This window comes from Peromyscus californicus, unplaced genomic scaffold, assembly GCF_007827085.1.
Source record: "Peromyscus californicus insignis strain IS unplaced genomic scaffold, ASM782708v3 Scaffold_6__1_contigs__length_162567912, whole genome shotgun sequence".
Lineage (NCBI taxonomy): Eukaryota > Metazoa > Chordata > Mammalia > Rodentia > Cricetidae > Peromyscus > Peromyscus californicus.
In genome coordinates this window covers 130,682,827-130,709,396 of record NW_026294584.1, presented here as the reverse complement: position 1 = coordinate 130,709,396, position 26,570 = coordinate 130,682,827, and the positions used below count along the sequence as shown (strand labels likewise).

Sequence of the window (26,570 nt, the reverse complement as noted above, 5' to 3'; positions counted from 1 at the left end):
CTCATTAGAGCAAGGGGAACCCTCACTGAGACCCCATGTGCTAGTGTCCACATTGCACAGCACCTCAACTGCTCTCAGTCAGCCCAGCACCACCAAGCACTGCAGTGAAGGAAGGGGAGATTCCAGTCAGCACAGTCAAGGTCACACAAAGCTCCATCTTCATGTCCCACGATTCCACTTTCTGAATCGAGGGATGGTCCCTAACACACACCTGCGTGAACATGTGTGTACATGCGAGAGCAGGCACATCGAGCAGTGCTAGGACAGAGGGGTGCCCACGCTCGCACGCACACCGCTTCCCTGTGCTGGGAAGACTCCTTTGTCTACAGCGCCAGGATCTGTACACACGTGCCAGCACTCAGTCCCTCAGCCCCAGCACCTGCCTTTCGCTTGTTTTCTCTCAAGTGTATCGCACTGGAGGAAGACGAGACATGGAATCAAACTCCTAGACAGGCTGGTGGAAGTTTCAGCAGCTGGAGGAGACAACGTGCCTCACCAGGGACAGAAGTAAGTTTTTAAACCTTCACATGGTGCAGGCTAGTCAACCAAATAAGCTGACATCTTCAACTTGTGAGTGAATTAAACGCTTGCAGTGAGGTTGGTGTGGAGTGAGGGCCACAGAAGAACATGCTCACAAAGGACTGTCAACAAGGGCAGATTATTCTACCATGATGCTACCCTTCCAGTTACTCAATTGGAACCCACAGAGGCACACAGCTCCCTGGTTAATGCTGGCCACCCAGAAGCCAGGAGCTGAGGCCTCAGGACAGCCACAAGGGATCACTTGAGCACAGAGACAGTACCATAAGCACAATTCTCAGCTCACAGACCACTAGCAGAGGGAGACCTTTTGAACAAGTAAGACATGACAAGGGATGGAGTCAGCTCTCATAGAGACCAGCATCTTTTGTGCAAAGAAAGGTGATGTTCTGTAGCTTTGGATGAAGACTCCAAGGACCCAGCTGGCTAACACCAGGCACCAGCCCTGAGAGCCAGCAGCACGGGACAATGGCCCCCGGCCAGCCCTTGGCCACCTGGGGAAGACCCTGACAATAGATGACTTGCTGGGGAGAAAGGGCAGGGAGAGCTCTCAAAGTAACATGGTGGAGCTTAGGGAAAAGCGGGGAATAAGTCTGAGTTTCGACTGAGTATTTGAACATGTCCCCTCAAGGGTATGTCCCATCCTCTCCTAACTTTCCTCTCTTCACCCACTGAGCAGGGCTGACGACAACAGCACCTGCCTCACGGCACTAAGGACCTTGCGCACACTGGTCATACTCTGGTTGTACAGACTCAATGAAGAACAGCTACCATACTGTAGTCTCCCCTTGTCTCAGCTCTACTTGCTGGTCACCCCGCACAAGGCTGGACCCTCACAAGGCTGGGTCCCGCACAAGGCTGGACCCCGCACAAGGCTGGACCCGGCACAAGGCTGGACCCTCACAAGGCTGGGTCCCGCACAAGGCTGGACACCTCACAAGGCTAGACCCTCACAAGGCTAGACCCCGCACAAGGCTGGACCCTCACAAGGCTGGGTCCCTGCACAAGGCTGGGTCCCGCACAAGGCTGGACCCCGCACAAGGCTGGACCCCTGCACAAGGCTGGACCCCGCACAAGGCTGGGTCCCGCACAAGGCTGGGTCCCGCACAAGGCTGGGTCCCGCACAAGGCTGGACCCCGCACAAGGCTGGACCCTCACAAGGCTGGGTCCCGCACAAGGCTGGACACCTCACAAGGCTAGACCCTCACAAGGCTAGACCCCGCACAAGGCTGGACCCCGCACAAGGCTGGACCCCTCACAAGGCTGGGTCCCGCACAAGGCTGGACCCCTGCACAAGGCTGGACCCCTGCACAAGGCTGGACCCCGCACAAGGCTGGGTCCCGCACAAGGCTGGACCCCGCACAAGGCTGGACCCTCACAAGGCTGGGTCCCGCACAAGGCTGGACCCCGCACAAGGCTGGACCCCGCACAAGGCTGGACCCTCACAAGGCTGGGTCCCGCACAAGGCTGGACACCTCACAAGGCTGGACCCCGCACAAGGCTGGACCCCGCACAAGGCTGGACCCCTCACAAGGCTGGACCCTCACAAGGCTGGGTCCCGCACAAGGCTGGACCCTCACAAGGCTGGGTCCCGCACAAGGCTGGACCCCGCACAAGGTTGGACCCCTGCACAAAGCTGGACACCTCACAAGGCTGGACCCCGCACAAGGCTGGACCCCGCACAAGGCTGGACCCCGCACAAGGCTGGACCCTCACAAGGCTGGACCCCTCACAAGGCTGGACCCCTGCACAAGGCTGGACCCCGCACAAGGCTGGACCCCGCACAAGGCTGGACCCTCACAAGGCTGGACCCCTCACAAGGCTGGACCCCTCACAAGGCTGGACCCCGCACAAGGCTGGACCCCGCACAAGGCTGGACCCCGCACAAGGCTGGACCCCGCACAAGGCTGGGTCCCTGCACAAGGCTGGACCCCGCACAAGGCTGGACCCGTCACAAGGCTGGACCCCTCACAAGGCTGGACCCCTCACAAGGCTGGGTCCCTGCACAAGGCTGGACCCCTGCACAAGGCTGGACCCCTGCACAAGGCTGGACCCTGCACAAGGCTGGGTCCCGCACAAGGCTGGGTCTCCGCACAAGGCTGGACCCCGCACAAGACTGGGCCCTGCATCAAGCATTTTCTCTGCCGAACTGAGTTAGAGGGGCAAGACATTTGCAGTTTCCTCACTGTTTCCAACTGAGTGCTCAAATGTGTCTCCCATTCCCTTAGCCTCATAATAAATCTGTTCAGGAGGAAAAAATATGTATGTCTTTTTACAGACAGTCAGACAGCCCTGTTATACACAGAGATTCAAAATAGTGTCTTCCACCACCCGTAAACGGTGCAGTCAGAACCGGATTCTTTAGCCCATCACAAGCCTTCTGGGCAGGAGGATGGCTTGGTAGGTCTCAGAGCAGCTTAGGAGCATTTGGGAAATGCTTCATTCACTGACAGATTACTGGAGTCCAGGAGAATGGCAATAGTCATCCCAGAGAGGCATATCACGTTTCAGCCTGACTCTGCCTCACAGCCTCACCGGGGAAGGATAGACCGCCCCCCCCCACCCCATCTTGGTTTTTTCAAGACAGGTTTCTCTGTGTAACAGCCCTGGCTGTCCTGGAACTCACTCTGTAGACCAGGCTGGCCTCGAACTCACGAGATCCGCCTGCCTCTGCCTCCCGAGTGCTGGGATTAAAGGTGAGCACCACCACTGCCAGCATATAGACCCCATTTTAGGAACAAGGAACCCAAGATTAAAAGAGACCCAGCCTTCTGTCTCATTCAACTACCAAGTGACTAATGGGGTGTCACTTGGCCACTCTGTCCCCCAGAACAGAGTACAAGGCCTGCGTCCCCATGTCCTCAGGACTACTGGCCACTGTCTCCTGAGAAGGAAGATGGCTGTTTCGTGAGTTACCTCAATGCTGCTGATCAGCTCTAGGTAGCGAAGGTCCTGGACTCTGGTAAAGGCCTATGGGAAGAAGGGAAAAGAAGAGAGTCAGCTGCCTTCTCCTTCTCCACAGGCTGATGGGGGTGGGGCACATGAAGCTCAAGAGAGAGCGAGCCAGCAAGCAGGGAAGGAAGTCTGATTCATCTCTGTGTGCTTGGGAGGTGTGCCACCCGGCGAGGCGCAGCCTGTCTTCATCTCAAGGATTAGTCCTCACAAAGAACGGTAAAGAAGTCCTGGGAGCATCAATCATTTTGGGATTAGGTAAAACAGAACTATGATCCTGCAGTCTGCAGTGGAACCCTTTGCCAGACACTGCTCATAATGGAAAGGCAGGCCGGGCTGATTCCAGTCAATGGCATCTGCAGAGTAGGCAAGACAGAGACAAGGGCCTGCACGCTTGTCCCTGTGACCTGGAGGAGGAGCAGCAGACTGCTCTGCTAACCCAATGGTGCTTCGCACACGGGGCACACAGGGAGAGGAGGAGGGAAAGAGCTCAGGGAAGAAGAACGCTTCTGAAGGAGGACGGCAGGGAATAATCTCCCAGTCTCTAGAAAGCAAACTTGCGTGTTAGCCCTGAACATGCATCTTAGACTCACGGCAGAGGGAGACTTCTAATGCACGGATTTCTGGAAGGTTGTGAGGGTCAGGCAGAGGTGCCAGTGAAGCGTCTTTTGCTGCTTTCAGGTACCACAAGGGGCTTATGGGAACTGACCTTCATGTGCTCTGCCGGTAACATTTCTACCCAGCTGCACTTTCTGTGTTATCCATGTGAAATGGACTGACACATGCCCAGAGCAGCAGCTTCTGAGCCATTACGGTTTCGAATGCACAACAGCCCTTGGCCACTGCAAGGCACCCTCTGTGCTGGAAGAATGAGGGGAATGATCAAGTCATCAGCTTCCGGCTGCCTTACCAATGACCACAGGGTGATTTCATCCTCCCACCCTACAGGACCAGGATCTATTCAAAGGCTGGGGACACAGGCGTTTCACTTGGCCTCTGTCCCCCTCCCTAGTTCAGGGGTTCACAGTGGAAAGGGGAAGCTAGGCAGATTAAACAGAGAGCTAAATCTCCCTGAGCCAAGAGCTACATAAGCATGAGGCAGATACCCTAGGGAGGACACTTCCTGTCTGAGCATGGGCAGCGGCAGACTGCAGGATTAGGCAAAGCACTGCCCAGGAGGGACCTGGCAAATGGCTTTCTTTCTGAAACAGGGACTTACTATGTTGTCTAGGCAGGCTGGCCTTGAACTTTGCACTCAGGGGATCTTCCTGTCTCAGCCTGCTGAGAAGCTGGGGCAAGAGGCACATGTGCCCAGCACTTGGCTTTTCTTGAACTGGTAAAAGGGTGTATTAGGCAGCGTGTGACTAAAGGTCCGGTGGCACTATGTCAAAGGTCTTCCTCATCTGTTTCTTGAAACAAGTACAGAAATCGATCCCTGGTGCTGGGCAGAGTAGGAAAAGGAGACTCGGGTCTCAGCCACGCTCTGAGCCCAGGCAGGACCTTGAGCCTATTTCCTCCCTGCTTTTTGGCTCCAGCCACCTTCTTTATGGTCAGGCAAGCGAGGCCCTCTCCAAGAGTCTTTGTGGTTCTGGGCACTGGATTCTTGAATTTGATAATCGGCCGTTGACATCCTTCAGCCCTGATATACCGCAGAGTCACAGTGCTATTCCGAGTGGTCAGTCACAAGACTGTGAACCACTTCCACAGAGGGAAGTGGGGAGCAAGGAAGAGATGCAGCCAGCAACACTAAGCAGCTCTCCGCCGCCATCTAGTGGGGACACCTCTCTAGGCCAGACCCCTCCCTCCGCAAGTCTTAAGTACTGAGGGACTGGCACCCAGGGTCTCCCCTGGACAGCCAGGGATTCAGGATTGAGATAAAACACTGGTCAAGGTCTACGGTCAAAGCTTCAAGCCTTTTCTAAACAGCATGCTTCCCACAGCAGTGTACACAACTTTCATTTGTCACTGTTCGAACAGAGCCCAGTGCTCTGAAACAACTGTGTCTACTCTCAGTGTTCTGGGATGCAGGGTAGGTTCGAACTCAATCAAAGGGTATATTCCAGTTTCAGTTCCCTCTAGTTAGGCATCTGCTCTGCAACTGACAGAGGCCATGTGCAGGGCAGTACTAGCATGGGCTGGCTCTTAGGTTCTACGTGAGAGGGGTACAACCTAGGGGAGACAATTTATTCCTAGTTACAAACAAGATAGCCTAGGAACCTGTTGTTACTCCTCACAGGCTGGCATTTCTGCGTAGGCAGGAGAAAAGTAAGTTCCTCCAGGAGAAGCCTCCCCTCTCCCCTGAATCCCCACAGCCCTAGTCTAATAGTTCCCCACAGCTTATCTGATCTCAAATATGCAGGCAATCATTGGGTAGGGTTATTTTCCCTCATGTGCTGTGTATTGAACCAGGGCCTTGTGCATGCTACCCAGTGCTCTACCATGGAGCTGTGCCTCCAGCTCTGTGTATAGGGCTGGCATTTGCACAGCCACTCCAAACTGCTCCTTACCAGGCCTGGGGAGGCCTCAAGAGTGAGTCCAAAATGCAGGAAGAGCACTATGCATTTCACAGCCCCACTTCAGAGCAGAGGTAGGGAGGTCAGGCTGAGAGAAAAGCCTAGAGGAAAGGACAGCTCTGAGGTGTGCTCTGGTTCAGCTGTCCTCCGTTTAACAGGAGGCAGGCACCACATATGTCTGCAGGTCCTTCAACACCAGCAGCCTGAGCAAAAGGAGACTTGCTATTTGGCTCTGGGAGAAAAAGCAGGAAAGAGAAGGGAGAGGCTGGAGGTCAGTCCTTCTCCCTCAGTCTATCAGATGGAAACACATATGGGACTCTTCATGTGCCTACACAAAGGTTAACTGCTTTTGACCATTTCTTTAGCTTTAATCGACTAGACCGGAAGCGACAGTATGAATCACACCGTGAGGGTGTGGGGCACCAGCACACAGCTGTGGGAATCAGAGCCTGAGTACTTCTTTTGCACTAAGCTGGTGCTAAGAACAATGTGGTGTGCTAGTGGCTGCTGTTCATGCCCAGCGTGAGATACTTGACTGCTGAATGCCTGTCATGCACAGGCTTTTCTCTAGGTTCTTTACATAAATGATCGCTACCATGACCGACAGTCAGGGTCAACCAGATGTTTTACTGACAGCCAGGGTCAACCAGATGTTTTACTGGCAGCATCTGCTTAAGATCTTCCCAACTTCGTGAGGACAGAGCCTAGTCTCCAGAACCCTCCAGAGAAAGAACCTTGGGAAGGCTGTTCCTGCCAGGCCCCTGGTGAAGGGGTGACTGAGGAGAGATCAGGACTCAGGGCAGTCTGACTTCAGAGCCCATTACAGGCAGTCCCTGCCCCTCCAGTGTTAGCTGGATCCCTTCTGCCTCAGGAGACCCTCCAGGACCAACTTCCGGTCAAACAGACTAGATGTGTACCTTCTTTGCAGTTTCAAACTCTAGTCCTTCTAGAGCTTCCATGGCCAGTTCACGCCAGTCAGTGTCTGTCACTCCCAGACAGGCGATCTGGTAGGCTTCTCGGAACATTTTCCTGTCAAGGTATTGATACATCGGAGCAGACTGTGGAGTTTCAGAAAAGGGAGAAAGTTAATAGTCTGTTCAGAGCACTGGAAAGTGTTGGATTCCAAGCAGGCCTGCTTCCAGATGTTCAGAGTAGTATCACCGGAAATGCCTACCTCAGACTTCAGCCATCAGTCTGCACCTTAGTAGCCTTGCCCTAGCCCACCTGGGTGCCCTCCTTTCTGCCACCCTCTCCTGCTGGGCCATAGCACTCCCAACATACACTTCTGGCTGCCATCTGCCTGACCCTAGGTCTACCTGACCCTAACATGTCATCTCTGGGAAGGATCTACCCCACCCCCCATAGGAAATGCCTACTTGACTTTGTAAAGCTCTGCTAGCAGGCCCCTCCTGGAAACTCTTCCCGTGCTTTCTCTTCAAGCTGCCCCTGGCCTCTGTGTAGACAGACCTTGGGCTTGTGCTGGGCCCTAATTCCACAGGGGCTCTGGGGTGAAACCCTGCACACCCTGTGGCAGCAGCAAGGCTATATTCACTCCCAGCAGTTCCTCCATCCCTGGCCAGAGGAATGAGTCACATGACCAGGAGGGAGACATCTGGGATGACCTCTTCTCAGATGGACTGAATCTGAAAAAGGCATGGATATGGAATTTGCTCCAGACTGCCCAGGAAAGCTCTGAGGACAGATCCTGAGGTCTCTGGTGCTGAAGACCAACTCTCCCCTCAAGACCAAGCTGCCTAGCTAAGAATATCAACAAGAATTCCCTAATGACTTCTTTTTTTAAGGCTATCAAGAACTCTGCAGTTGTCCAAACATCCCTGTGTAAGGAGGTGTTACCTCTGATAACACCCAGGAGAAGGAGATTCCTGGAGGACACATGACTTGCCTGAGGTCATAGCAGATTAAAAACTTGAAGCTAGAGCAAGAGGTGACCAGCAAATGCATTTACGCACGTCAGACTTAGCTGGGTCTAGCATCTTCAGCAATAAAAGACTCTGTCTTGATCTGAGGCCAGTCAATATGCTCAGGGACCCACATCTCCCTTCTGGATTCCTGGGCAGTAAAGATCAATCAACCAGTACCTTCATGCTAATGGTTCCCAAATGTGGACTTGGAAATGCGGTTTTCTCCATTTGGGGCCTTTATCTTTGAAATTTCTGGTCCTTTTTTTTTTTTTTTTTTTTTAATTTCAAAATTAAAAGAAACCTTTTCCTTTCAATCCCATCTATCCTCTGACAGCAAGACACAACTGTTCCCAGGGGGTTGTTTTTCCTGTGGTACCACACCATCCACTTCCCCTTACTGACCACAGACAAGGAGCAGCTGAGCTAGCACCCAGGCCTGGCTCGGCCACATCCTAGCCAGGTGCCCCCTGGGAAAACATACTACCTTCTGTTTAGAGACTCTGCCCACTCAGGCTGCTGTGGGCCAGCGAGGCGCCCATCTCCCTGGACACAGGTTTCATCACCTCCTTGAAGCTTTCTCAAACTCCACCCACTCTGTCCCACAGTGAGCTCATTCTCTGGACTCCTTAGACTCTCTGGTCCACTTTAGTTCTGTTTTGTGGCTTTTGCTATTTCATGACTGTCTGTAATAAGAAGGAATAATAACAGGAATTGGGACAGGCGAAACCTGAAAATAGGTGTAATTAACCCCATTTCACAGTGACAAAGCCTGAAGTCTCGGCTGCTCCTGAGGTACAGATAGGAGGATCACTTTAGCCCTGGAGTTCAAGACCAGCCTGCGGAACACGGCAAGTGTCGGTCTCAAGCAAAACAAAACAAACAAACACACACAAAAACAAAAACCAATAACCTCAATACACAGAAAAGAAACGAGGCCCCAAAGAGGGCTGTAAGGTGTTCAGGATGCAGTTGGATCAGGTTTCAGGGTTCCTTTTTGCAGAACTTCTGCTATGCCGACTGCCCCAGGACAGGGGGACATGAATATGCAGCACAAGATGAGCTGATGGGCTGATAACACAGGCAGGGAGGCACACGCTGAGTGAGGGTTTGAAAAACATACTGATGGACCAGTCCCCCTGAGCAACCCCTTATCTGGCTGCTGTACTCCAAGCATGACGCGATGGTGCATAACCGGAGCTTGCTGTCCTACTTGGCAGCTTGGACACACTAGTTCTTGCACAAGATGATACAAATTTCGAAAGGAAACCAAAAAAATCCCAAGAGCAAAAGTGGGGCTTTCTGCCTGGTCTGGAGGCCCAAACCGCAGGACGACTGGAGGCCCAGGCGACAGATAAACAGCCTTTGTCTCCAGATCGCCTTTCCCAATGCTTGGCAGCTCTGGCCTGCTGCATCAGCAGGAAGGCTGGCTGCAACCAACAGCGACTTTGGCTACTGCATCTTGAGGCCCTGGTAGAGGGAGCCCCGGCTGCCCCTCTGGCTCCTCTGGGCTGGCCAGAATCTGAGAGCAGCAACTGCATTTATTTTTGAGGTTAGGATGGCAGTCTGGGGAGAAAGCCTTTTAGTAAGCGAAGCCTGTTTGGCACAGATGAGGAAGAGTGGGGTCTTGTGCATGTGTTGCTGGGGTTCAGGATGCTGACAGGGAGCAAGCAGGTAAGGATGGCAAGGCGAAAGTCCAGCAGGCCTCACCATCTCCCACATGTCAGCCCATTGCCATCTCTCATGCTTTCTCTTCTTCTGCTGTTTACTCACATCAGAATTCTCTACCATTACTTGACTACTCACTAGGGATCAGGAGCTGGTAGGAATACTGCTGCTGTAACCCCTGCAGCAGCAAGTAACAAGGGCCTTCCTGGCCAGGGAAGAAGCAGGCAAAGGCTGTGTGTAGGCAGACAGACGAACAGAGCCTTGAGGAAAGGCAGTCTAGAATGTCTGAACATCTTTCAGTGTACAGGGCCTTTGGCCCAGCAATTGCATTTCTTGGAATTTATACTGAGTCAGGACACATACTAGTTAGATATCCACTATTCCCAAGAACAGAAGCTTTGGGCAGCCAGGTGTGGTGGTGCACGCCTTTAATCACAGCACTCAGAGGCAAAGACAGGTCCATCTATCTCTGTGGGTTTGAGACCAGCCTGGTCTACATAGAGAGTTCCAAAGCAGCCAGGGCCAATAATGAGACCTCGTCTCCAAAAGGAGAAAAGAAAACCAAAGGTTATGGATAGTATAAATGTCCAACAGCAGGTGCTGGTGGAGTAAGCTACGGACCGCCCATGTGACAGAGTGCTGCGTCCATTACAACAAAGCTGGGCACGCAGAAGAGAGGGCACGAGCCTGGGGCAGGAAAGTGTTCCGGGCTGCATGGTGGAGCACACCAACAACTGCATTATAGTCTTGCACATTATTACCTATGGGGAACCGAGCAACACACACGAGGAATCACCTGTCATTTCTCACACATACGTGTGAGCCTACGATGGTCGGTTTGAAAATTCTGGTCAAGTATGTTCACTGACAATGGTACAACACTTTCAGGAGACTGCTGAACAGAAAGCCAGATCAGTAAGTAGGGCCTTTGGTTTTGGCGATTGTTTTTATTGTCTGTGGTTTGTTTTGTTTTGTGTTAAGAAAAAGTCTTGTGATGTGCCCTAGGCTGCCTTTAACTCGAAATCCTACTGCCCCAGCCTCAAAGTGTTGAGATCACACACATGAGCTACTGTGCAGGTGACATTGCTGGTTTTCAGCCAATAATTCATCGAAGGGATGGGTCTGGAACAGCTAAATGTCAGGTTAAAAGAGGTGGCATAGGGCCTGGCCAGATGCTCAAAAGGAAAAAGTACTTGTTGCACAAATGTGACAACCTGAGTCCAATTTCCAGGACCAACCATGAGAGAAACAGCTCCCCAGAAGTTGTCCTGGGACCTTCACAGGCACAGGCACTCACACTCACACATATACACACATACACTAATAGACTTTAAAACACTGTAAAACAGCCGGGCGGTGGTGGCGCACGCCTTTAATCCCAGCACTCGGGAGGCAGAGGCAGGCGGATCTCTGTGAGTTCGAGGCCAGCCTGGGCTACAGAATGAGTTCCAGGAAAGGCGCAAAGCTACACAGAGAAACCCTGTCTCGAAAAACCAAAAAAAAAAAAAAAAAGAAAAGAAAAAGAAAAACATAACAAAACAAAACAAACAAAACAAAAAAAAGAAAACATTTTAAAACAGAAGATGGCATAAAAGCTCCATTCTCGTGCTTATGGTCCATAATCAGTACAGTACATACAAAAATATGTCTGGGGTCTGGAGAGATGGCTCAGTGGTTAAGAGAGGGCCTAAATCACATTCTTGGCACTCACGTGAGGTGTCTCACAATGCCCTGAAACTCCACCTCCAGGGACTAATGCCCTCTTCTGTCCTCCATGTGCACCAGCACACATGTATACACACACACACACACACACCATTTAAAAAAGAAAATATTCTCTTAAAGACGGGATGCTGTGGTCCAAGTTCCTCCTTAGTGGTTGTCTTGGTTTTATGACAGGTCTATAAGGAGTGTCACTCACTTAAGGGACAAGCACACAAGCAGCCGGGCAGCTGTAACTAGGTTAGCCACCAGGTGGGCTGTCTGGGTTCTTCTGTCTGTTTCTGTGGCTCCATACTCTCACCGCAGTTCCTAGCTGTCCTCCTCTGGATTGAGGGGACTATGCAGGGTCTCATGTGCCCTCTCTGGTTCAGTTCTCAGTGCCTACTCTCCTGTTCTCCTCTCATACCCAGCATTACATTCATGCGTTTATGCATCCGCCTGTTGGACTTGCCACTAACATAGCACTGAATACTGCTAACACAACACAGCGGGAAGGGGATCAGAAAAACCGAGATTCAGTGGGAGTGCTGGCTAGAGTTACGTCAACTTGACACCAACTACAGTCATCTGAGAGGACAAAAAAAGATCAATGAAATGATTCTAATGATATTCTGCTATACTCACAGGATCGGTGCCTAGCCCAATCGTCATCAGGGAGGCTTCCTCCAGCAGCTGATGGGAGCAGATGCAGAGACCCACAGCTAAACAATAGGTGGAGCTCAGGGGACTCCAGAGAAGAGAGGGAGGAAGGATCACAGGAACCAGAGGGCTTGAGGACACCAGGAGAACACAGAATCAACTAAGCAGGGCTCACAGAGACTGAAGTTGCGACCATGGAGCCTGCATGGGTCAGCACCAGGCCCTCTGCACACACTCTGTGGTTCTTTATTTAGCTTGGGTTTTTGTTGGACTCCTAACAGTGGGAGTGGGGGTGTCTCTGACTCTCTTGCCTATTTATAGGCTCTTTTTTTCTCTTACTGGGTTGCCTTATCCAGCCTTGATAGGAGGATATATGTCTAGTCTTAATGCATCTTGTTATGCTGAGTTTGGTTGATATCAAACTCAGGGAGGCTTGCTCTTTTCTGGAGGGAAATGGAGTGGACCTGGGGGGAGGGAAGTTTGGGGGAGGGACTGGGAGGAGGGGAGGGAGGAAAGGCTACAGTTGAGATGTATTGTATGAGAGAATAAAAAAAAAATCTCAAAATAAATACAAATCTAAGGAGTCAAATACAGTCCTAGGACCATTTAGACACACTGAAAAAAAAAAGATCGGCTGTAGGCAAGCCTGTAGACCAGTTTCCTAATTAGTGACTGATGGGTGAGGGCCCAGCCCATGGTAGGTGACGCCATCCCTGGGCTGGTGGTCCTGGGCTCTCTAAGAAAGCAGGCTGAGCAAACCAGTAAGCAGCACCCCTCCGTGGCCTCTGCATCGGCTCCTGCCTCCAGGTTCCTGCCCTGTTTGAGTTCCTGTCCTGACTTCCTTCAGTGATGGACTCCAGTGCAGATGTGTAAGCCCAATAAACCCTTTCCTCCCCAACCAGCTTTTGGTCTTGGTGCTTGTCACAGCAATAGAAACCCCGACTAAGACAATGGGGCTGAGCTCTTTGTCCAGAGACACGTGGCTACACAGTTAGAGTACAGCACATCCAAGACCACAGCACCTTGCGCCATCACAGATTCCACGCTTCCCCCTCCTTCTCTTTGCTGCTCTTTGCACCAGTTTGAGGGCCTGACCATTTGTTTTGTGGATCCTCCAGCCAGAGAGGAGGGACAAGCACCCCGGTTACCTGTGGCACCTCCACGGCAGACATCGAGAAGACATGAAGGCAGAAGATCTTGGAGCCATTGTAGCCAACCACGAAGCCCTGCAGCTTCTGCTGGTGTACTGGGAAGGTGCTGGCCTTGATGTTGAGGTAGCCTCCTCCGGAGAAGCAAAGCATGTCCTCACACTGGGTGTTCCAGGCCACACTATTGGCATTTGGTTCCTGGGGGACAAAGGCCTGTAAGGCTCTGGCTCCACTCCCATTTTTCACTCCATGCCCATGTTAAAGCCTGAGTTGCGCTGAGTACTGACAGCAGGATGAAAGGAAAGGAGCGGAGGGGGCCGGAGAAGAAGGGATGGGCAACTGCTCTATGTACCGGGGCTGTGATGGAAATTGTGGATCTGCGCTGTTTTCAAAATGATTACCCCTCCATAGTTTACTCACTCTACAGTAAGTGGAAATTCAACAAGGTAGGATTTCATTTCTACTAAAGGAGGAGAGGAGTTGCTGCTCTGTGCTGTTTGATTCTCCAGCCCACACAGACACACAGACACACACCCCCACCTACCCAGGAAGGAGGCTGAAAGTGTCACCCCTGGAGATTAACACAGTGACTGCTTTTGGGTGAGTGAAATTGTGAGAGATTTCTAGTTGCTTGCCCCCCCCCCCCCCCCCCCCCCCCGTTGCTTGTCTGGTTTCTTGGGTTATGAATATCCATTGTTTTTTTTATAATAAGCAAAAGAATGGGAAGTTCTTTTCAAAGTTAGAAAACAATACATTGTCTCTGCATTTACAGTCTCACACTAAGAGCATCACCCTGGGAGGTGCCCTGCTCAGTGTCCTGCTCAGCCCTAGAAGCCTGGGACAGGCAGAGGCTCATTCCTCTGCCAAGAACAGTAGTTTTCAAAACTCCTTTAGCAAACCTCTATCTCAAAAAAATGTTTACATTAGAAATCATAACAGTAACAAAATTACAGTAATGAAGTAGCAATGAGAATAATTTTATGGTTGGGGGGGTCATCACAGCATGAGGAACTGTGTTACAGGGCCACAGCATTAGGAGGATTGAGTGCCCCTGGTCTAGAATCTTCTACCATGCACATGGACTACGTTTTTTTCCCCCCAGACAGGGTTTCTCTGTGTAGTTTTGGTGCCTGTCCTGGCTCTCGCTCTGGCCTCGAACTCACAGAGATCCGCCTGGCTCTGCCTCCCAAGCGCTGGGATTAAAGGCGTGTGCCACCGCCTAGGCATGAACTACTTTTTAATGAGAAAAGTCAATAGTTTTCATTTGAAGGGAAATGCAGTGGATAAGAGACTAGAAACATTATGTCGCCCCGCAAGACCCGAGAGACACCTTCACTAGTCCCGCAGAGAAGACACAGTAAGGGTGAAGAGTCATATACCTTTCCAGTCTCCACACAGGACACACTGAGAGGCCTGCTAAGCACCTCCAGGCCCAGACAGAGGTAGTGCTGAGTTTAGGGAGAAGGAACATGTAAGGCTAGTTGTGCCCAGCACTGAGCACACAGAAGCATCTTGTTTGCTCCTGTGCTGTTCTGTGGCAATTCCAGGAGAAGGTAACTTCCAGCTTCATGTTAGCATGGGCAGGGAATGTGGCTTAGCTAGCATGCAGCCCTGGGTCTGATCTCAGCACGGTATAAGTTAGGTGTGGTGGTACACATCTCTAGCCCCAGTACTTAGGAAGTGGAGGTAGAGGATCTTCCTCAAGTTTATCTTCAGCTACATAGAGAGCTGGAGGTCAGCCTGAGCTATGGAGAGACTCTGTCTTTAAAAAACAAAGTTTCAGTTGGGCGGTGGTGGTGCACGTCTTTAATCCCAGGACTCGGGAGGCAGGGGCAGGCGGATCTGAGTTTAAGGCCAGCCTGGACTATAGAGTGAGTTCCAGGACAGGCTTGAAAGCTACAGAGAAACCCTGTCTCAAAAAGCCAAAAAAAAAGAAAAAAAAAAAGTTTCATGGTAGCCATAGGTGAAACAGACTGACAGAGATCCATGAATCCAGCTCAGTCCAAAGACAATGGGTACGTGTTCTTTCCCTAAACCCTCTGCTTCCTCTATGACATGAAGTGCGAATAATCGAAGTCACTTTGGGGTACTGGCAGCCAAGTATCCCTGTCCAACGGACTGAGGGAAGCCAGGCACTTCAACCCTGCTGGTTCTGTTGCCAAGGACAAGGAGGGCCTTGGGAGAGCATCCATGTCTACCCATGATATTGAGAAACCCTGCAAGGAGAAACCAGAGAGAGAGGCTCCAGCCTCAGGGGGTCCTCACTCCACATAAATTAGCTCTGACCACTTCCAATGCCCTAAAGAAGCCAAGAACAGCCCTAGCCTGGCAGAAAGCCCACTAGGTGCTGGGTACAGTCTTTGGACTACTCGTCGACACACTTCTTCCAGCCACAGGAAACAATGCCCAGCCCCAATGATCCATGCAAGTCACTGTGCTACAGCACCCTGCACTCACCCTGCGGAGTAAGCTGAGGGTGAGCCTCCACCTGTCTTTCCCAGTGTGCCCTAGGCACTGGGAGGAACTGGCAGTCCTGGGTCAGGGAGTCACAGACTTCATCAAAAGAATCACCACCACACATTAACCTGGCCACCAGACTCATCACCATCATCTCAAGTACTGTTTACTGCTATGTGAAAACTGTGTTGCTGGCCAGGAAACCGATGCTCAAGAGGCTGGCCTGGCCACCTGTTCCCTGGAGCCTTTCAGAATCTACACCTATGCTAAGTTCTAGCCCTTTGCTGTTCCTCCCAGACAGGCCTGGGTACCTTCTTGCACACCTCTGTCTAAGACTTCACCTGAAAAAGCAGCTCCTTCGTGTGGATGTCATACACCAAGCATGTGTCATTTTCATCCACCACAGCAAGCTTGTTCCGGGAGGCACTCATATCCAAGCAGCGCACGGCTGTGGCCTGCTTCAGCAGGACAATGGCGAAGAGATTGTCCACAAAGATCTTCAGGATCTGGCGAAATTTCAGAGAAATAAGTGTGAGTCACCATGGCAACCAGACCCTGGCCCACTGCCAGGCTGTTGGCGTCCCATGTGTTCTACAAGAACAGCACCCACTAACTCCTCCAGAAGCTGTGTGCAAAGAGAAGACTCATTAAATAAAGCAGGGTATGTGGGGGAGAGACCAGAAGAATGGTTCGCTGGAGGTCACTGAAGCTGTAACAAGAGGCCCGAGACATGCCAAACTCCCTCTAGCGTCTGTGCGGACTGGGGACATTTTTAATGACACTGCTCAAACTGCAGGGTGGGAACCATACACAAACACAGGACGGGCTACTGTAAACACAGGCGAGACATCTGGTTAAAGTAATAATGACTGTGCTGATGATGACAGCTGCCAGTCACTGACGTCCCTGTTTTTGACAGCCCTGTGAAGAAACATAGTATTGCCCTTATTTGGAAAACGTGACCCTCAGAGAGCAAAGTGATCTGCCCAGGGCCAGACAGCCAGTGAGAAGCTAAAAAAGAATGTGGTCCCAGGTTAGCCTGACCCCAAAGTCATGCTCTCAGCCTCACATGAGACCTGACAGCTGACTGGAGGAGGTGGGGGGCTCTCCCCAGCTTGGGTGCTACTGCTTGACAGCTCCCACTGATCTCATGCTCCGCAACTTCCGTCCCCAGCAAAGACCTGACAAGCCTCAGCCACAAGCCATCTGCTACACAGCTTGGCTCTCAGGCTAATGCAGTTATATTTTCACTTTCAAATTTCTATGTAGCCCACATAGAACTTTTCTTATTTCGAGCAAAGAATGCAGATGAACACACACACACACACACACAAATCTGTTCAACTTTCATATAGCCTAGATTTCCTAATCCATGTGTCCAAACAGCACATTTTCTTTCAGCTTCTATAACAGTCTAAGAACCAGCACTATCTAGGACCCAGAAAGCAGTACTAGTTAATCCAGGAACTGCCTAATAGGGCTCTGACCTCGTGAACAATCTCTGCCTGCCTCTCCAGCAATCCATTAAAGCTGTGGCCCCAACAAATCCCACCTTTGGGGTGACCTTAAGCCCACTAATCCCTGCTACGTGCAGCCTGGGAGCCATGGCACCCACGGCCGGGTGTGAGCATGCTGCGAGTCCGAGGGCCACAGTCTGAAGCTACCTTTATGAGAGGAAACTCCAGGCTGCCCACGGCCCATCTCAGGTCACCCCAGACAGCAAACCTGTGCCTGCCTGGGTAACAAGCCGGATGGAAGCATGGCAAGACTCACCTGGCCGTTCTTCAGGCCCACCAACAGACCTTCCCTTCCAGCCGGGCCACCGATCACCTTGATGTACCGAATGAGAGACTCCATCTGCCACTCCCTTTCCTTCACTCCGCTGAAGGACAGGCACTGCAGCCGTTTCTCCTGGCAAGCAACCCAGGCTCAGCATGGAGGGTCAGAGAAGGCACGCTCCCAGCCCCTTGGGGAAACCTTCCGGCACCATCAGCAATGATCTAACCCAGGCTCTTCCCCCAAAGGCTTCCCCAGCAGCCATCTTCAACACGGACCTCCAGAGTCAGAGGCAGCAGAACACTGCTCTCTAACTTGGGGTAGCCCCAAGTGGCAGGAGGCTCAAGACCCTCACACAGTTTTGATACTAGTTTTACAATGGCTCCTAAAGGATTTCTTCCTTTTTATAGTTTCCAACAGGCCTGGGCAAGATTACATCCACCCACAGTAGGCTTTTTCTCAACGTCTTTCCAAAACTCCTCTTGGAACTGACCTAGAGAATTTTAGAAATCTATGCTAAGAAAAAAATTTTCTTTGAAAAAAAAAAAAAACCTCTTAGAGACTTTGGTCTGTCATTCCAAGTACTCTCGAGGCTGGGGCAGGAGCACTGCAAGTTCAAGGCTTGCCTGGGCCACAGACTGAGTTCAAGGCCAGCATGGTAAACTTAGTGAAACCTAGTCTCAAAATACAAAGTAATAAAAAGGTGATAGGGGCAGGGCGGTGACGGCCTTTAATCCCAGCACTCAAGAAGCAGAGGTAGGTGGATTCCTGTGAGTTCGAGGCCAGCCTGGTCTGAAGAGCAGTTCCAAGACAGCCAGGGCTACACAGAGAAATCCTATCTCAAAAAAACATATAAATATGATAAAGGTGGTGGGGAGAGAATAGACTGGGGATGTGGCTCAGTTGTAGAGAACTTACCTGCTATAAACAATGCCCTGGGTTCAATTCCCAATGCCTCGAGAGACCAGAAAAAAAAAAAAAGGAAAGAAATCTCTCAAGAGGTAAAACTTCTGCTTATAAACATTTATCCTAGGGGGCTGGAGAGATGGCTCAGCACTGGCTGCTCTTCCAGAGGTCCTGAGTTCAATTCCCAGCAACCACATGGTGGCTCACAACCATCTGTAATGGGATCTGATGCCCTCTTCTGTCATGCAGGCATCCATGCGAATAGAGCACTCATATACATAAAATACATGAATAAATACATCTTTAAAAAAATTTATCCTAGATAGGTGTGACATGTCTTCAACTTAGCACTCAGGAGGTGGCATGGGGATCATGAATTTGAGGCCAGCTTTAGCAACTTAGTAAAACACAATCTCCAAAAAAAAACCCCAAAACAAAACAAATAAACCTTCATTGTGTAGAACACCTTACAATACACCCAATCCCAGTACAATACAAAATGCTCCATAGCACAAAATCATTCCAGCTATGGCCTTCCTCTCTCTAAAAACTGATTCATCTAGAAGCCAATGAAGTAGAAGCCGATGGCCAGCCACCAGGTCCCCTGAGGTGGACACCTGCCCTGGGGGAGGGGAGCAGCTGCCCACCTGGCACAAGATGATGTGGTCAGCACACACCACCAGCAGGTTACACTCAAACTTCTTGGCGATTTTCTCCTTCACCCGGTAGTGCATGTCTGCCGAGTCATCCGAATACAGCTCATAGATGAGGATCTTCTCTGGCAGCTGGATAGCTAATCGATTTTTGTAGATGGCAATTTTCTTGACAAGCTCTCTGCATTTAATCCGAACTGTCAAATGGGGGATAAAAAGACTCTAGCAAAAGGTTGTTAAGTAAGGTGAAAGGCAGAGAAATTAAAAGCCATCATTTATTTATTTAATGCTTCTGACAATTAGAGTGAGACACTCTCATTAAAAAGTCTTTACAGGGGTTGGAGAGGCGGCTCTGTGGTTGGAGCACTGCTGCTCTCACACAAGACTCGGGTTTGGTTCCCAGTACCCACATGGAGGCTCACAAACACCTGTCACTCCAGTTCCTGGGGATCTGATGCCTTCTTCTGGCCTTCTCTGGCACTGCACATACATGGTACACATATACAGGCACTCAGACACACACACAAAGTAAAAGTAAATAAATCTTTTTAAAATTCTTCCCAGAGCACCTGCCATGTGCAGGCAGCTGTGCTGAGTGGGATCCAGAGCTACATATGGTACAATCTGTGCAGCCCAAAGCCACACTGAAGGAAGTCAAGCAGTCAATGCTACCACCATTGTCCTATGTGTTTGAGCTCCTTCCTCTGCACAGCAAAGGCGGCCCCTAGTGATCAAGAGCCCACCATAATGACCATTTCACAGCTGGCCACACCCCTGCAACCTTCCTGACCACAGGGACTTCCATGAGGTAGGCTCTGCCTCTCTACAGACCAAGTGGGGTAAACAACCCCAAGAGGACACTGCTGAGCTGGTCCAGTGGCTACATTAACACCGCCTAGATGGAAATTTTGAAACACAGATCTACCCAGGCAGGGACAAAAGAAGCCAAACTGAATCTGCAGAATGGCCCCTAACTGGGACCTCTGTGCAAAGACACCTGGGCGTATCTGGTTAGCCACATCTAGATAGCATATGTGGTCAGCCCATCCAGATATGAATACAGCTGAGTGGAACTTGGCCTCCTTAACCAGTAGAGCTACTTAGGTGAACAGAAGGGGAACTGTCAGAATTTAGACTATGTGAAGCTGGATCCCTGTGGTCGTTTGAATGAAAATGGCCCCCAGCGACTCATAGGGAGTGGCATTATTGGAGGTATGCCCTTGTTGGAGTAGGTGTGCCCTTGTTGGAGGAAGTGTGTCACTGGGGGTGGGCTTTGAGGTCTCAGATGCTCAAGCCAGGCCCAGTGTCACTTTCTTCTGCTGCCTGCAGATCCAGATGTAGAACTCTTAGCTCCTTCTCCAGCACCATGTCTGTCTGTACACCGCCATGCTTCCCATCATGATAATGGACTAAACCTCTGAACCTGTAACCCAGCCCCAATTAAATGTTTTATAAGAGTTGCTGTGGTTGGGGGCTGGAGAGATGGTTCAGAGGTTAAGAGCCCAACTGCTCTTCCAGAGGTCCTGAGTTCAATTCCCAGCACCCACATGGTGGCTCACAACCACCTGTAATGGGATCTGGCACCCTCTTCTGTATATATAATAAATAAATAAATCTTAAAAAAAAAAAAAAGAGTTGCTGTGGTCATGGTGTCTCTTCACAGCAACAGAAATCCTAAGACAATCCCTGATCCTCTGAGCAAGCCTGAGCCTATCCACGGCCCTACTTGTCTAGCAGAACCCACCAAGAGACAAATAGAAGCTGAGGGGAAAGTATGCCAAAGAGGCTCTGACAGACAGGGTAAAGGTCCACCAAGCCGCATGCAGGTCAGCCATCATAGCTCTGATCTGTCAGCTTCTGTGTCTCAAGGAGTCCATTTATACCTTGGAATTGTTTGTAAAATGTAGTGAGTTGGTGCTTTTTTGTTTTGTTTTGACAGGTTTTATTGCTTTTGCTAGACCCTCAAAGGGATCTGTATCCTCCTTCTACTGCCAAAAGTTAAAGCAAGATAGAGAGATGCCAGGCAGTGATGGTGCACCCCTTTAATCCTAACACTCAGGAGGCAGAGGCAGGTAGATCTCTGTGAGTTCGAGGCCAGCCTTGTCTACAGAGTGAGTTCCAAGACTGCCAGAGCTGTTACACAGAAAAACCCTGTCTTGGGCGGGGGGAGATCAAAGGAGACATTTCCTATTATTTTGGGTGTCCTGTCCCCCGTGCCCACCTCTTGGCTAGTATTTATAAGCAGAGGCAAGCCTGCCTCTTACCTTTCTGCTCTGTGATCAGGTGTTGTACGATGACGTCTGTCATACTGTCCCTGTAGGCATACCGATCCTTGTAGAGTCCATGGACTGTGCTGAAGATAAGCTGGTAGAAGGAAATGGTGCCATCCTGGCAGCCTACCACCTGTTTAGAAGATAGCTGTCAATCTTGGGCTGGGAGGAGAAGCAGCCCACCCCCCATTAGGAGTGATGGCCAAGAGTCTGCCTGGCTGACCTGATGCTCAGGGCCTCCTCTAGAAATGCTCTGCAGGATGAACTTCCTCTACTCACCACATAGTTGGAGTCAGGTTTCACTCTACAGGTCCACACCCAAGAGTTCTGCTCCCCAACGGTCCCCAGTCGCACTCCATCCTTGGTGAAAAGAGATACCTGCTTGTCTGAACCCCCCACCAAAATGTACTCTCCTTTGGTGAAGTAGCTGATGCAGCAGGGGTCAAAGTTCAGTGGCCGATCCTTTCCAATCTGAGGAAAGAGACCATATACCAAGTGAAAGACCATTCCCGAACCCCAGTAAGGGCTTCCCCACCAACATCAGTGAGGTAGTAGGAGTGTTGGGGAGTGCCTAGCCTTACCTCCTAAGCTATCCCATTACCTCCACAGACTTCTCCACCTCTGGAACACCCACACCTCCCCCTCAACCTATCCAAATCCTCGGCTCCTAAAATCAGCAATGCCTGACCTAACTGCTGCAAACTGGGCCTAAGCTCCTCAGATTGATGACTGGAGGCCAGGGAGGCTTTCCCTCCTTCACCCGCCTCACACATGGCCAGCGGCTCACCTCAGCTTCTTTTCTCTGTTTATTTTCTGGGCTTATTTCACTTGAAAAGACGGCCCTTTATTCTTTACTCAATTTAAGGAAAACAAGTCTAAAAACCTGGTTCTTGCTTTAAGGTTTAGGGTCAATTTACAAATATTTTCCTATTTATAAATCTAGTAAAAGTGAACAATCAATTGGTGCTGACAGTTTAATGAATGCAATTTTGAACATATAAAACCACTGAAATAGCTCCAATTTCAACTTAGTTAATTCCCTTCAACTCATTTAAACTACAATTATAAATTTAGTATGCTCACTTTTTCTTTCCTTTTTAGGAATTTCAAATGCCTAACAACCGAAAGCTTCCCTCCTACCTCCCAATGCTACAAAGTCTAACAAGAAGCCCCGGCACGTGTCATGACACCAAGGGCTGGCAGCTGCGGGCTGGGGCTTAGGACTTCCTCTTGCACGCAACAACCATCAGCTCGGGACCAACCAGAACCAACTGAAGCAGGGGTGAGTGCCCAAAGCAGGCGGAAACCGGGCCAGAGAAAGAGCCTCAGGCAAGCTCCTCTGAACACTGGCCCTGTGAGCTCCTTTTTGGGTGGGCACAGCATCCGAGAGCTGGACAGTGAGGCGGGATGTTGCAGAAAGGAAAGTCGGAAGGAAGCCCCTTCTGCCCACAAGCTCTGCTCACTCTCTGGAAACCTTGAGCTGCCCATGCATGAGACTCATAACCAAAGAACTGTACTGAGATCTCAGCTGCTGCTCACTGAAAACATGGAGCGGAGCACGGCAAGGGCAACAACACCCCAACCCCCACCCGGCACACATGCCCATGTGCACACCTTCAAAGGAACAGGAGAGAAATGAGTTTCTATGATGTACCATTTACAGAGTGCCCAGAATATAATTCAAATGTTCAAAAAGTAGGAAACAGTGGGGCTGGAAGGATGGCTCAGAGGTTAAGAGCACTGGCTGCTCTTGCAGAGGACCTGGGTTTGGTTCCCAGCACCCACATGGTGGCTCACTGGAGTCTGTAACTCCTGTGTGTTCCGGGGGGTCTGATGCCCTCTGCTGATGGCTGTAGGTAGTGCATACATGTGGTACACATACAAGCAGGCAAAACATCCATACATACAAAAATAAAAAAATTTTAAAGTAGAAAAACGTGAATCATATTTGAGAAAAGACAATCAGCAAAGCCAGACCCAAATAACCCAGGTGTTAGAATGCTCAGATGAAATTTTTTAAACATCTGTGATAACATGGTTCAAATATTAAGGAAGAGGCTGGAGAGATGGCTCATTGGTTAAGAGCATGTACTGCTCCTGCAGAGGGCTTGAACTGGGTCCCCAGCACCCACGTGACTTAAGAATACAGTGACTGAAGCAAGTCACTGGACAACTTAACAGACATGGGGAGACAACGGAGAGTCAAGGAAGTGACTGGGATCTGAAGGAACGGAAAGTATCTCAAGAGATGGTGACCATAGTGTTACTGTCTTTTAATTTCTTGACCTGCCCTTCATCATGTTTTTTAAAACAATAATTATATAGGTTCTTGGTTTTTTGTTTTGTTTTGTTTTTAAGCCTAGTGAATCCCAAGCAGGAAAATACAATGAGTCTCTTTAAAGTCCAATATTGCTTAGGCACTTAATAAAAAATTCTTGTCTTTCCATTGAAAATCAGTTGTATAAAAATCAGTTTTTAATTCAATTATACATTTAAAATAGTCATCACTAGACTAATCTGGCAGATATTCAAATACAGATTTCTAGCATCTGTCTGGCCAGGTCCCAAACTAGATGTGGACACAGACTCAACTGTGCTCTTGAGGCCAACGGTATCTCAAGGCCTCATTTTTCCTACACACAGAACAATGATGGTAGCAGTTCCTCCAGAGGAGGTTGAGGACTGAAAGAGCTAGTCCTGTACACAGTGTAACAATGTCTGCACCAGGGAATACCAGCGGTGGCTACTAAGCCAGGGCCTCTTCATGCACTACAGATGCCTAAAAGGCCAAAATTACACAGATGTTACCAAGCCTGATGAGAAGTTTGGCTTTGCTTTATCAATCCTTTGTCCTATATTTAATCCCAAATCACTCCAGAATTAAAAAGATACTTCAAAACCAAGAAAATAACTTCACTGTTCCAAACAAGCTGGAGTTACCATCTGTACCATGGTTTGGACCTTAAATGATTCTCAGAATCTCTGTGTCAAAGGCTTGGTCCCCAGGCAATGGCATTATGGAGAAGAGGGTAAGGTTTAGGGGGTGGGACCCTGTTGAAAGAAACATGTCTCTGGGTATGTCTTCTTAAAAGCCTATTGGAAATTCTCAAAGAACTAGTAAATTCATCTGACCTGGGTCTCAATCCCAGGCTCCACCATTTCCCAACTGTGTGGTACTTACTGCTCTGTCTTGGTCTTACCACTTCTAAAAGCACATAATTAAAGTGTCTCCTCACTGGGCTGAAGAGTTGAAGAAGAGAAGACAGAGTATTGGGCCCAGGCCCTGGAGCCACAGCACAGGTTCACTGTGCAGACGGTAACAAAGATCGTGTGTCGTCACTAACAGCACAGTCTCAGAGGAACACCATCCACGTGTGCTAAGGCTGACATGTGTGAGTGGGTCTGTGTGGTGCCACATACCTGTTTCCCACTCAGCTGGTAGAAGGAAAGTTTCTGTCCCCAGTCAGCTACAGCCAGGATGTCATTATGTTCCTCTCTAATCAACAGAAGACAAAAGAGGTTATGGGGGGCACAGCCTGCTGATCGAGTGTGGCGAGGGGCTTAACAAACAACAGGAAAGAGAAAGGCCTGGCCAGGCTGTCAGGGAGCCAAGTGCTACACAGCCGTTCTGGGGCCAGTGTCACAATCAGGCCAAGCATCAATCAGTCCCGAGACTAAAGCAGAGACAGGGTTGGCCCTCCTGGGATCTACTATTTAACTGACTCCGAGCCATGAACAGCTTGGGCTAGGACATGGCTACAGCAGCCGAAGGTAAATTCCTCATTTCAGAGTTCCTGGGAGCAACTTGAAGGATGAGCATGGCTGCACATCCATGTGTACCCTTCTCATGTGTAAAATGTAGGGAGTAGCCCGGAGACACAGCTTACAGTGAGGAGGCTGCACATCCATTTGTACCCTTCTCATGTGTAAAATGTAGGGAGTAGCCCGGAGACACAGCTTACAGTGAGGAGGCTAGACTGTTCTAGGAGATGAGAAATTGCTCAATCTTCCTGAAGAGGAAGAACGGCACCCACACCCGAGTTCTCTCGCAGTCAGGGTTCTCGAAGGGTGAAATGGCATCTGAGTGAAGATGAGCAACTTTTCCAAGTTTTTGAAGACCGACAACTGCCAATGGAACAGAGGCCTGTAGACATGTGCCTTGGATGGGACTTCAGGGCCAGAACCCAGGAGAAAGGCCTCCACTTAGATGGGATGCCACCTCCTCAGAATGTAGACAGAGAGAGGCTTCCCAGCATCAAGGCTGGACCATAAACCTTTCCAGGTGGCTGAGTCTTTATTAACACCTCCTGCTTCCCTGAGCCCAGGGTCTGCCAGTCACCGAGCAGCATCCACTAGCCACATAAGCATGCTCTCTGCAGCATGGTCTGTAAAAGCCAGCCAGGGGTGGCAGTGAGGAGAACGCCATAGACACTAAGTCAGAACTAAGAACAAGGGGGAAGTAGAAAAGATGCTGGCAGCAGGCTTGCAGATGGACGGTGATGACTGACGCTGGAGTCCAAACCCTAGCCACCAGTGAAGGCCCAGTGGAGAGGCCACATTGGTGCTGAGTTAGACTCAGCCACTAGACACTAGACTAGGAGTTTCCAAGCCAACCACTCAGAATGGTGGGCAGTGGGGTTCTACCAAAACACTCACATTGAATAATAAAAAGGGCTGAAACTCCAATGGGAACCTGAAGGCCATGCTCCCTCCTTTCTTGTCCCCACTTCCCACCCCACAAACCTGGATTCCTCTAAGGAATCTTAGGTGTCGGGGTGGCAGTGAGGAGGGTCCCAGGCTGGGACATGATTGCCCAATCACAACACCCTGGCTGCCTCAGCTTTTCCCACTCCACTGGCAAGGATCTCCCTTTCAGGTAGGTCATCTCAACTGAGAGAGGAGAGACTGCCCAGCAGCCAGGACTGTGGGTGTGGGAGGGGTGAAAGCTAAGGGCTTCCCCTGTACATACATCCTAGCCAATGCAAGGTGAAATGGTGCGGGAACAGGCCAAGAAAACACATCCAGTAACAAAAAGTAGTGGGTGAATGGTGGTCCTACACGGGCGTTACAAATCAGGCTTCTCAGAGAATGTCTAGGACTGCTGGAAAGGGCTCGCTCAGAGGTTAAGAAGCAGGCATGGTTGTGATAATCACACAGGGAAGTCAGAGGGGACACACAGAGGTGCCGGGGCCTTTTCAGAGATGGCAGTTTACAGAGGTGTATCCTCCAACACACTACCCAGTTTCTCCTCCTTTCTCAGAGGATTGCACTATCTGCCACCCACACATGCTTCTCAGGGGGAGCTTCCCTTGTGAGTGTGGGGGCACACCAACAATCCCCCGGCCCCTGCTCTGCTGGCCTTGGCCAAGGAGCTTCTCCACAGCATCTGCTTCAGCAGCTCTGTGCA

General features: G+C 50.4%; 1 protein-coding gene across 8 annotated transcripts in view; it reads right to left on the bottom strand.

The window, feature by feature from the left end:
• Ift122 (intraflagellar transport 122) overlaps nt 1-26,570 on the bottom strand; it is a 74,037-nt gene that overhangs the window by 21,113 nt on the left and 26,354 nt on the right. For all 8 annotated transcript variants that reach the window (XM_052722009.1, XM_052722007.1, XM_052722010.1 and 5 more), the window contains 9 exons: nt 24,584-24,659; nt 21,443-21,634; nt 21,158-21,296; nt 18,888-19,090; nt 17,332-17,469; nt 15,900-16,064; nt 13,102-13,299; nt 6,923-7,063; nt 3,457-3,510 (listed from right to left, as the gene is read on the bottom strand). In XM_052722009.1, the coding sequence (XP_052577969.1) occupies nt 3,457-3,510; nt 6,923-7,063; nt 13,102-13,299; nt 15,900-16,064; nt 17,332-17,469; nt 18,888-19,090; nt 21,158-21,296; nt 21,443-21,634; nt 24,584-24,659 (1,306 nt within the window). The remainder of the gene's footprint in view (nt 1-3,456; nt 3,511-6,922; nt 7,064-13,101; nt 13,300-15,899; nt 16,065-17,331; nt 17,470-18,887; nt 19,091-21,157; nt 21,297-21,442; nt 21,635-24,583; nt 24,660-26,570) is intronic.